At 37.4% G+C, this 12124-nt stretch overlaps 1 protein-coding gene across 4 annotated transcripts; it reads left to right on the top strand.

The window, feature by feature from the left end:
* Positions 1-785: 785 nt before the first annotated feature.
* LOC101262421 (probable inactive histone-lysine N-methyltransferase SUVR2) lies at positions 786-7006 on the top strand. Of its 4 annotated transcripts, XM_026031403.2 has the most exons (7): positions 826-1031; positions 2347-2532; positions 3649-3806; positions 4214-4446; positions 4811-4846; positions 4951-5380; positions 6302-7006. In XM_026031403.2, the coding sequence occupies exons 4-7, from the start codon at positions 4264-4266 to the stop codon at positions 6712-6714; spliced, it is 1062 nt and encodes a 353-aa protein (XP_025887188.1). In that variant the 5' UTR covers positions 826-1031; positions 2347-2532; positions 3649-3806; positions 4214-4263; the 3' UTR covers positions 6715-7006. The 4 variants fall into 4 exon arrangements, with proteins under 4 accessions (XP_004240476.1, XP_025887188.1, XP_004240475.1 ...); XM_004240427.5 differs by lacking the exon at positions 3649-3806; XM_010323509.4 differs by lacking the exon at positions 3649-3806 and having other exon boundaries at positions 2347-2496.
* Positions 7007-12124: the final 5118 nt, after the last annotated feature.

Below are 12124 nucleotides of genomic sequence, written 5' to 3' on the forward strand. Positions count from 1 at the left end.
AATAAATTAAATTAAACAAATTATAAAATCGACATTCATTTTGATTATCTTTTGAATATACATTATAGTATCAGTAATGTCACTTTTACACATTTTTAAATTATCTTGACGATTTTTAAAGTAACATAAAATTGAATCAACACTATTTAAATTTTTTCAATCTTTTAAAAATAAAGTAAAACACGACAAATTATAAGATAAAATATCAAAAATTTTAAGAAAGCTTGATGAAGCAGAACTTAAACGCAACATGAGAAGACAAGTTAAATTTAGCATGTTAAGATTAACATCTTCGTTCTCCATCTCGCTCCATCTTTTTTATCTCACGATTTTCCCGTGTTTGATTCTTATATTCTCAACTCCCTCAACGGAGATTTTGGGTTCATTATTATCACACGAAATACATAGACATACATATTTAAATGTGACATGAGAAGGCAAGTTAAATTTAGTAGGTTATTATTAACATCTTCGTTCTCCATCTCGCTCCATTTTTTTTATCTCGTAATTTTCCTGTATTCGATTCTTTATATTTTAACCCTTCAATAGAAATTTCGAGTTCGTCACTATCACACGAAATACATAAACATACATATATTAAGTGTGATAAACATATATTCATGAGATATATAGATAAATTTCATACATATCCCTTCGTCTTCCTCTCTGTATTTCAGTATATTTAATAGCAAAAAACATATATCTAACGTGAAACTTCACACAAAATTAAAACAAAAAAAAAACTTACTTATAATCTATGATCTCGAGAATATTCTACACTTTCTAGACTCTAATTATACTCTCGAGAATACTCTACACTTTCTAGAACCTAATTATACTCTCGAGAATACTCTACGCTCTCTATAGACCCTAGTCCACGCGTCAAACTCTCAAGAAGAAATATTTGTCTCGTGTTCTCTTTCTCCTTTTCTATATAATGAAATTCTCCGCCCTGCCTTTCACTTTCTCTCTGCAAATCTAACTTCTCTCTCCGCCATTGCTGTTTTTGGAATCGAAGCTCATTTTACATGGTAACGAACTACTCATTCTCTAGTTTTAGATACATTATTCAGAATCAGCATCGAAAATTTTAAGTTTATATGTAAATTTTTGGTTTGTGTGGAAAATCTTAGTAGCGCAGTTGGTTGACTGTATATCTGAACGTTTATGTTGTTAGTGAGGGTTCAATTACTCGTCTTGTAATTTTACATCTCATTTGCCCCAATTTTTTTTTAAAAATTAATGTTTTGTTGAAAGATGTTCTGTTTACGTTTTCTTATCTTGTGATTACGTATCTCACTGCTAAGTATTGTTTTTTTTTTTTCGAAATGGGCTATGGGAAATGGGAGAGGATTGAGGTGAAAATTTAGGTAGTTGAACAAATGAGCTTTTAAGATTGGCGATTGTACTCATTGTTTTGTTTAATTTTGTAACTGAGAAAAGTTTCATTTGAGTGTGTGTGTGTGTGTGGTAGACTGTATTGTCACCACTCTGTTTGAGTGTGTGGTTTTATTTTTCTTTAATTAGCAAGTGTAAAAATTAAATGAAGTTTTTTATATCGTGTGATGTCGATTTTCATTTCGAACATGTTTATTTCTTGTTTTTGGATTGTGGATATTTGTTTTCTTTAGGATTGGTTGCCTTTGGATTGCTGTTAGGTAGAATTTTATTAGCTTGCAGTTTTGGGTGAATTTTACTGGTGTAGCAACTATGAGAGTTGCTTTGAATTTTAATTGGCGTTTCGCCGTAGATTCCTAATATTTTTCACTTTATTTGGAGTTTATGGAGTTGTTTTTGGCTATACTTTTTGCTAAGAATGTTTGGAAGAATTTTCATGCTTAGATGTAGTTAAATACTACTTCAAAAGTGAAAAGTGAATTGGAAAACGGATTATTAATTGTTTTCCAAATTTGACATACAACGTCAAGTTGGTTTTGGAATTTAAAAATGTACTGATTTTCAAATGTAGTGAGAAACTATTCCGGAAGAAAGTGAATGTTTTTATGACTACATGGGTATCTGTTGTGGTGCTTTAGTAGTACTCTTGTACATGAATTTCCATGTTTTATTCTCCTTTGGTAGTACTTTTATCATTTATTTAGATAGAAATGAATTTCGCTGACTTGCTATTCTTCAATTCTCCTACAGTTTTACAGTTTGGGTGAATTTGCCATGTTTAACAATTATAAGAATAGCTTTGGAATTTGGATTTTATTTTCCCAGGAGTGTCGAGTGATTTTGTGGCTGCATTGTGTGTCTATTTGCTGTGGAGCTATAAGAGTATTGTTGTGCATAATTTACCATGTTTTTGTTTCCCTCAATAGAACCTTTTTTTGTTAAACAAAGGTGATGTTGGAGCCAACTTGAGTGCACCACGGCTAATCCCACAGGTTACCTGCTGCCTCCCGTCAAGAGAGGTAAAGGTAACCTTGCTTGCCAAGAATTACGCAGATTAAAGGAATTCACCCCGATTCTGCGGGAATCTGTGCAATCGAGGTTCTTACGCTAGCTCTTGGATCACTTGCTGTCTAGGTTATTCTTCTTTAATGTAGTGCAGTATTTTCAGTTATATCAATTTGATTGTTCATCTTAAAAGTTAAATTCCTTGAAATTGCTTTCTGCTGTGTGTGGATGAAATTTTAGTTTTAGTTATGAGAGATGCTCGTAAAAATCTTTATGTTTTTCTTATGTCCTTCCATGTTGGTAATATGTTTAGATTCAGAGCATGTTCGTATTGTTTATGCTTAACAATAATTTAGCGATAATATGGTGGTGTTAGTTGGTAGTTTCATCACAAACTTTGCATCTCTCTTTTACAATGAATTGCGAATTTGCGTTTGCCTAGGTTGTAACTCTTTACTCTTCTTAAGGCTAAGAGTCCTTTGACATGCATACTTATTGTCCACAGTCAAATCTACTTATTAGTCACTATCCTATGTTTTCATCTTCTATCCCTAATTAGGCTGCCTAAATCCTTGGTGGGACTTACTGGGAAATAGCTCCTGTTTTAGAAAAGAACCATTTGGCTGAATGAATGCTATTATCAAGCATGCGTAGGTTTTACATGCAAAATAAAGCTCTCCAGTAGCATCGCCCTGGTGTCATATCTCGCTTGGCTAAACTCTGGGGATCTTACTGCCCTAGACAGACATGTTTTTTCATCGTAAATGCAATAGCAATTACATGTAACTTAAGTGCCGCATGACAGCTATATGAGCACTCGAGTATTTAAATGATATTGGAACATGTGTGTCTATGCGTAAACATCTTGTTTGCATTTCAAGTTAGTTGACAATCCAGAATTAACTTTTAGCTAATGGAGGAGCAAAGATATCTAGCAGGATATTTGTCCGTAACTGGATTACAACCTAAACCTTCTTTAAAAGTGCCTGTCCTTTGACGTGTATATACTCCTTGTTGGATGAATAAAGTTTAGACTAGGTTCAGCATTGTTAGAAGAGAATGAAATTAGATAATAGATTTGTTTAGAATTTTTTTTTTGTCTGCTTGTGCTCCTAACCCCTTTTTTAGAAGGTAAGAGAAGCTTGCAGTATTATTTCATTAACTTGGAATCTTCAGCCATCTTTATATGCCAGTAGGAACTTCTTGTAAGTTCTTAGTACTTTTTTCCTTCTTATTTTGTATAAGTTGGTTTGGGATGAGCTTAAATGGAGCAACATGGTCCATGAGGATTGATTAACCGACCCCAACTTGCTTGAGATTGAGGCATAGCTGTTGTTCTTGTTATTGTTGAAGATTTGTCACCCATATTACTAGTGCACTGGATGATAAGTTCCTTTAAAGTTGTACGTACCATTTTTGAAGTTTTGCTTATAAATTTATACATGTTGTTCATTTTCTCTCTTGAAGGACTTCCTTTCATGTTTGATACTATACTTTCTACAGGAGTGACATAAAGCTGTAGATGTCTAGGACTAATTCAGGCTTTAAATACTCGGTCCTAGTGTTGAATTTTCAAAAGCCAGCTGATGGAGGAAACATCCCCATCAGCTTTATGTGACTTTTTTACTGACTTACCTTGGAAGTAATTTGATTTTTTATCACAATCATGGTGTGAATGTTTGGATTAGCTATTATATTTGGGTATTCATGGCCTCATTCATGTATCTTTGGTGTTACGGCTGTGTAATTTTGTTAGCTATCTTGCATTTTGTATTCCTGTGCCCTTCTCAAGCAGATGATGTCAATGCAGGATCCTTGACTTATTTGAAAGCTGCTATCTTAAATCAGTTTGGATTAGCAATGCCTCCAAATCCTAGGGTCGATCGTGCTTTTCGTTCTATGAAAGCTCTTGGTATTTCTGGAGAGAAGGTGAAGCCAGTGTTGAAGAATCTTTTAAGATTGTATAACAAAAACTGGGACCTTATAGAAGCTGAGAACTATAGGGTCCTTGCCGATGCAATATTTGATGATGATGAAGCAAAGGTGCTCGCTTCCTTCATTTCCTAACCTTCTGTTTCTCTTCCCTTTTAGTGAGTGCTCCCTCCGTTTCATTTTTGTGGGGTGTTTCATTAGGCATGGAGTTTAAGAAAGGAAGGAGGACTTTTGGAATATGCCGTCTTAAACATGGCATGACATTTCTGTGGCTATAAAATCATGCGATCAAGGTTAAAAATGAGAAGTTGTAGTTAAAACTGTTGCCAAATATAGAAATATGTCAATTCTTTTTGGAACACACTAAAGAGGAAAGAGTGTGACATCAAATGGAACAGAGGGAGTACTTTGTTTTCCGTTTTCTGCTTTATCTTTCATTTGAGCTAATTTGCTGACATGCTTTCTTTGCTTTCAGGATGCAGAAATTAAAAAGTCAACTGAGGATACCGAAGTATTGGGCTAATTTTTTCTTGACTGTATTTCCTGATATGACATTTTACTTAAGTCTCTTTACTCACTCACCTTTACTTCCTTGCATTTTCCGGTTTCGTTCAGCAAGAGGCTCTGGTGCAAGATGAGCCTGAACCACCTCTGAAAAGGCAGCGCTTCAAAAGTCAATCAAGTCAACCAAATGAGTCTCTTGAATCTCAATTGCAAAACCAGTCACCTGGTGATTTTGATTCCCCTCAGTCCATGGGCAATGAATCACAACCTGGATCACACCCATCACTTGATAGAAACAAAGGAAAGCAGCCCATGTTTGCCGATTCATTAGTACCACAGGAAGAGCTGCCTTCATCTCAGCCTTCTGACGTGGACAAGAGCCTTCCAGTTCCCAGGAGAGCTGGATCTACTTCTGGTTCTGGCATCCCAGTGTCACCTACGAAGAATGCCATTGCTAATCACACTCTTATCAAACCTAAGGATGAGCCAATCACTGATGACCTGCCAAGTCTTGAAGTTCCTGTTGCCATCATCCGCCCAGGTAGACTCTTATCTCATTTTCATTCTTATATTCAATCTTGTGTTGGTAAAATAAGCGTTGGAAGGAGGGACTCTTTTAGTTTTATGTGTGCTCTTGCGGTTGGCAAATTCTAGAACAAGATTGCTTTGCTCTGCAAATTTTGTTTTCAGGCACCAGCTTCATACTATATGATGTCCTTAAAGTCAAAATTGACTTTAACAGAGCAGTATTTCAGGATCACTCCTAAGCCTTGAGTGCTTCCAAAATTCCCCAATTCTTCCACTGAATTTCAAATTTTTTATTTGCCTATCCAACTTCAAGAATTGGTTGGGTTGTCTATTTCCATGTGTCCTTGTCGCCAACTTTACAGAAAGTATTCAGCAATGCTAAAGAAACGTGGAAAGTCGCTATTTTTGATTATGAAGGCGGTATGTTTTTGTGCATGTTATCCTTGCGCAAGGATACATCTTAGTAGCTTACCCTCCCCATACCCCATTTGTGGGATTACACTGGGCATTTGTTGTATCCTTGCGCACTGGCCATGCTAATCTTTTGACGGGTCACAGTTTAATTAATTTTAATTTCTTTGCTCTTTTATAATATTCTCTAAGCAGGGAAAAACTATTTCCTTCTTTACTATGGTTATATATAACATAAAAAAAATAAAAAATTCTTGAAAATATTTTGACAAGGTTCCTCGTGAGTCATGTGTCAATTTGACCTGCATATCAATCTAGTTTTTAAATGGGTTGAGCTAACAAACTTGGGCGGGTCATGTTTTCATGTGTTTTTGGTCTCCCCTAGATGTGCCCCCAAGGACATTATGAACATCGTATGCTTGATCACTAGTAGTAATACTTTTTGTTGGTGTTTTAACTTCGATACAAGGCCTACATGGGCGCGTCTTTTGCTTTTCTGAGAGCATGTGATCTGCATTTGCAGGTTCATCAAGTAAAGGGAAGTCTTCAGTTGCAAGTGGTTCAGAAGGTAGACATGGTGATAGTAACGCATCAGCCACTGTAGTTGAAGCAGATACAAATGATGGAAATCCACCCAGTCCAGTTGTAGCTAATGGCAAGCCTGAAACAAGTACAGTTAAGTCTTCTTCCGCCCTGGAGATGGCTTCCTCACAATCTGGAGAGGTGAAAATGATCTTGACCTATGGCTCGGTCCTTGGAAGATCAGATTTCCAGATGCCTACTCTTGATGCAGTGGTGAAGTTAATGGACGATAAATGTCAGAAAGAGTACAAAGAGCTCGATCCTAATTTTTCCGTGATGAAGGTCATGACAGACATTTGTCAGTGCTTCTTGGAGATGAGCGGTGAATCAACTAATAAATCATCTGACGAGTGAACGAAATATGTCCTATGAAAGCATGAAGAGGGAAGGAACGAGACGAGTTAACTTTGCAAAACTTACATTGAGCTAACAACATTCTGTGTTAAGCTCAAAATTGAGCTTAATAACATCTTTCCTAGAATTCTGCTGTTTCTCTTTCTGTGTTCTTTTATGTATACATTTGGTATTAGATTTCGCTGTTTTCGACGTTAAGAAGTTCCCTTTTCAGGGAGGAGGAAAATGTGTGAATGTGTTGGTGAAGAACCTGTGTTCTTGAAAATGAAGACATATTTCCTTCCTTTACAAATGGTTCAACTATGTTTTTTTTCTTCTGTTTGGTTGTTCACCCAATATCCCTGCATTCGAGTCTAACTAAGATTAGTTTCATTATTGGGGCTCGACTCGATACCTCTGAGTGTGACTAAGATTTGTTCCATTCTTGGGGCTTGACTCGAGACCTCTGACTAAGATTAGTTCCATTATTGGGGCTCGACTCGATACCTCTGAGTGTGACTAAGATTTGTTCCATTCTTGGGGCTTGACTCGAGACCTCTGACTAAGATTAGTTCCATTATTGGGGCTCGACTCGATACCTCTGAGTCTGACTAAGATTTGTTCCATTCTTGGGGCTTGACTCGAGACCTCTGACTAAGATTAGTTCCATTATTGGGGCTCGACTCGATACCTCTGAGTCTGACTAAGATTTGTTCCATTCTTGGGGCTTGACTCGAGACCTCTGAGGTTTTGATTGAGGTCTGACTAAGATTAGTTCCATTATTGGGGCTCGACTCGATACCTCTGAGTCTGACTAAGATTTGTTCCATTCTTGGGGCTTGACTCGAGACCTCTGAGGTTCTGATTGACGTCGATGGGATTTTAGTTATTTCACCAGAACTCATGTTGGTGAATGAGGGCAGATTCTAGTCATTTCACCAGAACTCATGTTGGTGAATGAGGGCAGTTTAGTATATTGCTTTGATATTTTCTTTGCTTTATTCAAGCAGCTTGGTTAGAGATTAGAGATTGAGACTTCTGTCTGCTTTTTTTTTTTTTCGTCGAGCATTTAACGTACTCACACAATTCATTTTAAATAGGATTTGTCCCTTGAATACACGAGCAATCCACTTCGTAGGATTTTCTTTTCCTTTTTTCATTTTTACCTCAGTAGGTCTCCCTGTAATAGGGATATCTACGAGAACTCTTACACATATCTTACTATTTTTTTGAAATTGTCTGCTCATAGCACGATGAAAGTGTCCGATTATAGCAAGATGTGTTGTTTGATATGAAAAACAACCAATTCTACAACTTTTTGTGTCATATCTTTCAAAACCAAATTGTATATTGCCCCGTTTGCAACACAGTTTGGTTCATGGAATAAAGTGGGATATTTTAGGATTAATTTTGAAATTAAATTTGTTGCTTTATTAAGAATTTATATCTCAAACTTGATTTTATTTTATCATATACCTAAAATGTGAGATGAATTAGTATAAGGATTATAATTATGTGATAAGTTTTATCCTAATCAAAGGGATCCCCCTAATTTGAACTATGAGATTAACTTATATCCATTGACAGTGGACAAAACAAATTACATCATCAGCTCATTTTTAGAAATACTTATTTTTAAAATATATTACTTATTATTAATATTTAAATAATAATAATAATAAACTATTATATGATAACTTGAACTCTAAATTAATTGTACGAGTTTGTTTAGGATTCTTCTTGGTTACTAAAGATAAGAAGATTTTTTGCAATGTTTTCTTGTATTCGTTATTTTTACCTGATTCCCCATCAACACCATTGAAGCAATTTAAGACAATCATCAATGATAACTTTTTTTTTTTTAAAATCTAGGCTACTTGATTTCATAAAAAGAATTATTCATAACTTATTAAGTCTTTCTTTGTAACACGAAAAAGTTTTTTAATAGATGCTTTCATTACTTCAACTTTTCTCTTCTTAGTTTAGTTTATCGACAATATCAAAATTAATTGAAAATAAACTTTGATCCATATACATTCATACGTCAACCAATTTATTTAAGTAATACTCAAAGTTGATAGTATAAAAAATATTTAATCGGTATTTCAAAACAATTTTAAATTTATAGAACGTCTTTAAAATTAAAAAAGAAAAGAAAAAGAGAAGCTAAAAGAATTATTAATCTTAAATATGAAAATATTATAATTAAATTAAAAGAAATAATTATTTTTGTCAATTTAATGTAACGACCTGTTTAGTCGTTTTGAGCAGCAGATTTTATTTCTGGAAAAACAGGCTGAGACGACGGAACCCACGACGGACCGTCATGAGCACGACGGACCGTCGAGGGATCTCGTTCCAAAACACTTGGGAATTCTGAAATTTGAGTGCTGAAATCGACTCTCTGAACTCTGTGACGGACCTGCAGGACGGACCGTCACAGGCACGACGAACCGTCGTGATCCGCCGTTTCAAAACACTTCAACTCTTGAGAATTTGGTACAGGGAACGATTCTCTGAACGTCGTGACGGAAGTGCAGGACGGACCGTCGTAGGTACGACAGGCCGTCACAGACTCCTTAAGGAAATCGAGTCTCTGACGAACCTGCATGACGGACCGTCGCAGGAGCGACGGGCCGTCACAGGTTGCGTAATCCCAGTCGGAGTCGAATTTCTGGTTAAGTTTTAAAGGGGCGTTTTGGACTATTCCTGCTATAATTATATATTTCATGGGTTTATATTAATAACTCAATTTCTTGGGGGATAAAAGAGGTAACCTTGAGTTAAATTGTGGGTTATTATTGTCATCTTTTACACTTAATTACATGTTAGTTAGGGTAAAAGAAAGAGGGTTTGACTAAGAAAAATAGAAAGAACAAAAAGAAAAGAGAGGGGATCGAACGAGAGAAAAGGGAAACGAAGAGGATAGCAAAGATCTTGAGGAATTGCTTGCTTGATCACGAAATCTTCGGTGGAGGTAGGTTATGGTTTCTCTTACGATATTTGTAGTAAACTCTTAATAGCGAATGATATGTATTGATAATATTGTAAACTCTGCTATGTGCTTACTTGTATGCTTGCATGAATGTAATTATATAATTGTGATTATATAAGCATGATGAAGTTATTGAATCCCAAATCTTGAAAAACCCTAATCTCTTTGTTAATGATGAGGCCTTGGTATAAAAGAAGGCGTGATGAACTAAAATAATGAGATTGATGAAGCCTTGGTAAGAAAGAAGGCTTGATGAATTGATAGAAGGAGATTAGGGGATCGGGTGCCATGTTCCGGTACCAGGATAGTATATGAGGATCGGAGTGTCACGTTCCGACACCAGGATAGAATATGGATCGGGTGACACGTTCCGGTACCAGGATAGAATGAGGATCGAAGTGTCACGTTCCGACACCAGGATAGAATATGGATCGGGTGCCACGTTCCGGTACCAGGATAGAATGAGGATCGGAGTGTCACGTTCCGACACCAGGATAGAATGAGGATCGGAGTGTCACGTTCCGACACCAGGATAGAATATGGATCGGGTGCCACGTTCCGGTATCAGGATAGAATGAGGATCGGAGTGTCACGTTCCGACACCAGGATAGAATATGGATCGGGTGCCACGTTCCGGTACCAAGATAGAATGAGGATCGGAGTGTCACGTTCCGACACCAGGATAGTATATTGAGGAGCGGAGTGTCATGTACCGACACGAGAGGAATAAAGATAATGAATCTTGAAAGATGTTAATATACTCAATCTAATGAACCTAAATCCCAAATAAGTATGATGAGGAGGCGTGAGTCCTCATTGATGAGCTTGGTGTTGTAACCAAGGGTTATGGTAATTGTAAATGCTACATGTTGAGTATCATAGTTGATTTTATGATATTACTTGGTATATACTGTTTTCTATTTTGAGTTGGCCGATGATACCTACTCAGTACTTGTGTTTGTACTGACCCCCTACTTTTATGTTTTCTTCTTTGTTATTTGTGGAGTGCAGCAAACGTGCCATCGTCTTCAACTCAACCGCAACTCTAGCCAGTCTTTATTACTCCGGATTTCAGGGTGAGCTAAAGCTTCTAGCTTGGACTGGATCTTCTTCTTCATGTCTTGATGCCTTGAAGTTCCGGCATGGACTAGCTGTTTATGTATTTTAGCTTCTTAGATACTCTTAGATTTAGTAATTCGAAGTAGATGTTCTTGTGATGATGACTTCCAGATTTTGGGGTTAATAATAGTTATTGATTTTATTAATGAGTTTAAGTCTTCCGCATTACTTTCTGTTGATATTATATTGAAATGTTAAGGTTTAGATTGGTTGGTTCGCTCACACAGGAGGGTAAGTGTGGGTGCCAGTCGCGGCCCGATTTGGGTCGTGAAAAACTTGGTATCAGAGCATTAGGTTCGTTGGTCTCATCACATAAGAACGAGTCTAGTAGAGTCTTAAGGAACGGTAGGGGGACGCCTTTACTTTTCTTTGAGAGGCTATAAGACTTTAGGAAAATTCCAGTCTTTCTTTCTTTCGTGCTATTACTTGGGTCCAATTGGTATCTAGGTGATACAAATTGGTATCTGACCATCTTCACTCTATTTCGCAGATGGTTAGAACTAGAGCAACAATCGCGCCAATACCAGCACCGGCGGGACAGGGTGCGTCTGAGCCAGCCACTGGGGCTGTGGCTCGAGGAAGAGCAACGACAAGAGGCCGTGGTAGAGGTCGTGGGAGGACGTCCTCTAAAGGAAGAGGACGAGCACCTAGCCCATCTGATACTAGGGCAGTGACTCCTCCACCGACTGAAGAAGTAGTAAGAGAGGGGGAGGAAGGGGAAACTGAGCAAGTGCAGAATGAGGAATTGCCATCCCAACCTACCCCCGAGATGATAAATCAGGTGCTTGCTTATCTTAGTGGGTTATCTGATCAAGGTCAAACACCTCCAGTGTTTTCTGCACCAGCACCTCAGGCTCCGGAGGTACAACATGCGGCTACTATGGCTCCCCGCATGGATGCCTCATGGAAATAGGCACATTTCCTCGTCTGACTGCAGGGCCTGTAATGACAAATGATCAGCATGAACTTTTCAGTAAGTTCTTGAAATTGAAACCTCCAGTCTTCAAGGGTGCTGAATCGGAGGATGCTTACGATTTTCTGATTGACTGTCATGAGCTACTACACAAGATGGGTATAGTATAACAGTTTGGTATTGAGTTCCTGAGTTATCAGTTTCAAGGGAACGCCAAAATGTGGTGGCGGTCACATGTTGAGTGTCAATCAACAGAGGCACCACCTATGACTTGGGCATCATTCTCTAGCTTGTTTATGGAGAAGTATATCCCCCGAACTTTGAGGGATAGGAAAAGGGATGAGTTCTTGAGCTTAGAGCAAGGTAGGATGTCGGTCAATGCATATGAGGCTAAGTTTCGTGCA

This window comes from Solanum lycopersicum, chromosome 6, assembly GCF_036512215.1.
Source record: "Solanum lycopersicum chromosome 6, SLM_r2.1".
Classification (NCBI taxonomy): domain Eukaryota; kingdom Viridiplantae; phylum Streptophyta; class Magnoliopsida; order Solanales; family Solanaceae; genus Solanum; species Solanum lycopersicum.

Coding starts and splice junctions, on each gene's coding strand:
- LOC101262421 (XM_004240428.5), top strand. CDS start 4,264: ATGCCTCCAAATCCTAGGGTCGATCGTGCTTTTCGTTCTATGAAAGCT. Junction 4,447..4,810: donor TTGATGATGATGAAGCAAAG/GTGCTCGCTTCC, acceptor CTTTGCTTTCAG/GATGCAGAAATTAAAAAGTC. Junction 5,381..6,301: donor TGTTGCCATCATCCGCCCAG/GTAGACTCTTAT, acceptor CTGCATTTGCAG/GTTCATCAAGTAAAGGGAAG.